The sequence below is a fragment of the Carlito syrichta genome, unplaced genomic scaffold, assembly GCF_000164805.1.
Source record: "Carlito syrichta isolate Samal-C Ts95f unplaced genomic scaffold, Tarsius_syrichta-2.0.1 Scaffold142875, whole genome shotgun sequence".
Classification (NCBI taxonomy): domain Eukaryota; kingdom Metazoa; phylum Chordata; class Mammalia; order Primates; family Tarsiidae; genus Carlito; species Carlito syrichta.
This window is the reverse complement of record NW_007086971.1, coordinates 114,760-118,766: the sequence shown is the minus strand read 5'-3', so window position 1 is coordinate 118,766 and position 4,007 is coordinate 114,760. Positions and strand designations below refer to the sequence as shown.

Genomic DNA, 4,007 nt, shown 5'->3' with positions numbered 1-4,007 from the left:
CAATCCACTCACCTCAGCCTCCCAAAGGCGCGGGATTACAGGCTGAGCCACCAAGCCTGGCTCTCCCAGTAATTCTGATCTTGTTCTGGGTGGTATGGACATCTTAATGATATTGAGCGTGGATTGTTCTTCCATTTGTTTGTGTCATCTTTGATATCTTCCAGCAGTGTTTTTTCATTTTTATTGTAGTGCTCTTTCACCTCATTGGTTAGGTTCATACCAGAGTATTTCACTTTTGGGTGGCTATTGTGAATGGGATTGGGTTATTGATTTGGTTCTCAGCCTACTTGTTGTTGGTGTATAGAAATGCAACTGATTTTTACACATTGATTTTGTATTTAGAGATTTTTACTGAAGTCATTTATCAGTACTAGAAGTTTTTTGGTGGAATCTATAGCGGTTTCTAGGTATAAAATCATATCATCCATTAAGAGAGATTATTTAATTTCCTCTTTTCCTATTTGGATACCTCTAGTCTTTCTCTTGCCTGAGTGCTCAGGCTAGGACTTGAAGTACTTTGTTAAATAGAAGTTGGTGAAAGTGGACATCCTTGTCTTATTCCAGTCTTTTGGAGACATGCTTCCAGCTTCTGCCTGTTAAGTGTGACATTGGCTGCATTTTGTCACATATGGTTCTCATTATTTTGAAAAATATTCCTCCAATACCTAGGTGTTTGAGGGTCTTTATAAAGAAGGGATGTTGGATTTTATCAAATTTATACAATTTTTATTGAGATAAAATTCACATAACATTAAATTCAAGCTGGGTACGAAAGCTCATACCTGTAATCCCAGTCTTTTGGGAGGCAGAAGGGAGAGGATTGCCTGAGCCCAGGGATCCCAGACCAACCTGGGCAACTTGGTGAGACCTCGTCTCTACAAGTCAAAAAATTAGCCAGGTGTGGTGGCGCAGGCCTGTAGTTCCAGCTACTTGGAAGGCTGAGGCTAAAGGATCGTCTGAGCCCAGAAGGTCGAGGCTGCGGTGGCTGTGGCATGCCATTACACTTCAGCCTGGGTGACAGAGTGAGACTCCAACTCAAAAAAAACAAAACCAAGCACAGTGGTTGATGCCCATAATCCCAGCACTTTGGGAGGCTGAGGTGAGAGAATTGCCTGAGCCACGGGTTCAGGCTGGGCAACTTGCCTAGTAAAAAATAAAAAATTAGCCAGGCATGATGGCGCATGCCTGTAGTCCCACCTACTTGGAAGGCTGAGGTGGAAAGGTCGCCTGAGCCCAGCAGTTCTGGGCTTCAGTGGCCGTGAGCTTGCCACTGCACTCCAGCCTGGGTGACAGAGCAAGACTCTGACTCAAAAAATATATATTAAATTTGTCATTTTAACCATTTCATATTGCACCATAAAGTGTTTTTTTTTAGTGTGTCCACAATGTTGTATAGTCCTAACCACTATCTAATAAAGAAATATTTTCTTCACTTCAAAAGTCAACCCTCTACCCACTAAGTAGTCACTCTCCTTCTCCCCTTTGCTGGCAAACACGAATCTGCCTTCTGTCCCCCCAGATTTGCCTATCCTGACATTTCATATAAGTAGAATCAAACAACATTGGCCATTGTATCTGACTTCTTTCTCATGACATAATACAGTCAAGGTTCATCACCACAGTCAGTGAGAGCCCTTCATTCCTTCCTAAGTCTAGATAAGATCCCACTGTATAGAAGGGCCACCTGTTGCCCATCCATTCTTCAGTTGATGGACATGAGGGTTGTGACCATTCTTTGGTTATTGTGAAAGATGCTGCTAGAAGCATTCATGCAAAAGTGTTTGTTGGAACCTATGTGCTGCGTCCAGCACGGCAGGGTAAGTAAGGAACCTGGAAGAGGAACAGTGCAGTACAACACAAATTATAAGACACCTTTTAGAATTTAAAAGTGAAAGAACCAGGGGGCATTTTACCTCACAGGACAAAGGCCCAAGTCTCTTACCCACCAGATTTTTATTAATATAAATGACCTGTTTAAGCAAGCATTCAAAAACAAAGTATAGGCAATAACGTGGAAACTTTCTTGTTCTGACCATAAGCAACAAAAAGTGACTGTTTACAGGACATAATGCAACTGCTTGTAGAACAATGCGGTTAATGTATAACTTCTTTACTTAGTCTAACACAAAGAACACTGCACTTAAGAACTTGCCTCAGCATTCATGCCTATCGACTTGTGTCATCATCAGCATTCTTGGTTGATTATGCCTTTGTATGTAGCCAAGCGTGCCTTCAGCAAAGTTCAAGTAGGGCAGTGGTCTCCAACACCTATGTTTTTATTCCTCTTGGGCATATACCCAGGAATGGAGTTGCTGGGTCGTGCTGTAATTTTGTGTCTAAGTTTTTAAGAAATTCCAGACTGTTGCCCACAGTGTCTGCACACTTTGCATTGCACTGTATTTTATGGCGGTTGCAAATTTTTCATATTCTTTCAAACATTCTCTTGTTCCTTTTATTTTTTTAAAGAACTATGGCCTTTATTGTGTGAAGTGGTAGCTGGTGGTTTCAGCATGCATTAGCATAGTGATGAATGATGCTGAGCAGAGTTCAAGGACATATTGGTATTTATATTCTTTATGGCACGGTTTTCACAGAAGTCCTTTGTGTACTTTTTAATTGGGTTATTTGTGTTGTTTGAATTTTGAGCTGTAAGTGTTCTTTATGTATGCTGGATACTAGACCCTAATCAGATCTATGACTTGCAAATGTATTCTCCCATTCTATATATTATTTTCTCACTCTCTTAATAGTGTCAATCAATGAAAAATAGTTTTTATTTTTGATAAAGTCCGATGTGTGTGTTGTTTCTCTGTCCAGCCGGCCACAGTCAGAGCATGGTTTGGGGTGAGCCCTAGGCTCATGTGGTCCCACATCCAGGAACACAGGAAGGAACTACATCACCTATATCCAAGTCCTACTGGGGAGGAAGGACACCGTGTGGTTTAGCAGGTCAATCTACCTCATCCATTGTTTTTGCAGGGACAACAGAACTTGTGGAAAAGATGGTTCTGAGGGCCATAGGGGTAGTGGCTGTGATGGTCCTGCTTCTCTGCCTCTGCCTTCTCATCCTCAGGTGAGCACTGCCCCAGGGACTAAGAGAAGAAAAAGGAGGGCAGAGAACATGATGCCAAATCCCATAATCTCAAAACTGGGGGTACTTGCACAGGTTGAGAGGGCCTGGAGCCAGGCAGGAGGCTAACTTGTGGCCATGGGTCAAGGGCCAGGGTGGGGAAGCTCCTGCTCTCACTGTGGAGGCCTTGCAGGCTGGCCCTGCTCTCACCCCTCATGACCACTCCAGAGCTTTAACAAGGCACAGGGAGGTGAGTCTGTGGCTCTCTGCTCTCCAGTGTGGCCACACTGACAGGTTCTGGTCTCTTCTTTCAGTGTGAGGTTCCACAGGACGAAGGAGACATGGGCAGCAGGGAGTGTGGTGGACGAAAACACTGTTGTGGGTTAATCTCTCAGGTGGGTGTCGTGGGCATCTCACCAGTCAACATTCCACTGGACACTTCTCCTGGGTGGCCTCCATGAATGCTATGCTCAGCATGGGCAAAGCGGCACCAGCTGTCCTTATCCTCACTTCTCCTTCTGGGATCCCCTTTCTGCTGACGATAAGGTGGCCCCATCTCTAAAGCCAGAGCCAGGGTGTGTTTCTCACCTTGACCTCCCTCCCTCCCCCAGTTCCCATCCATTACTGACTCTCGTTCCTCCTTCTCCTAAATACGGCTCTTCCTGGAGCCCTCTTCTTCTCCATCCTGACCCTGGTCATTTCTGCGGCCACACCTCTTCCCTGGTCACTCAACCCACCTCCCCTCCTATCTCCCTCTCTCCCCAGCACAGGCCTCCAGACTGTTTCCAGATGCCTCCTCGTCCAGGTCCTCCACACTCTGAATGACCATGTTTCCCTCCATTGCTGGAGAGCAAGGTACCAGTGTCACGACCTGGACTGAGGGCCATGCTCTGTCTGTCCCCTGCAGGACTCTCATCCTGACCCCTCCTCTCCCTGC

The 4,007-nt window shown here is 45.2% G+C and overlaps 1 protein-coding gene across 1 annotated transcript in view; it reads left to right on the top strand.

The window, feature by feature from the left end:
• The window catches only part of LOC110594811 (myeloid cell surface antigen CD33-like), a 5,734-nt gene extending 2,277 nt beyond the window's left edge, over window positions 1-3,457 (top strand). Inside the window, 2 exon segments of the mRNA XM_021708533.1 lie at window positions 2,980-3,073; window positions 3,385-3,457. Of these exon segments, the coding sequence (XP_021564208.1) occupies window positions 2,980-3,073; window positions 3,385-3,457 (167 nt within the window).
• Window positions 3,458-4,007: the final 550 nt, after the last annotated feature.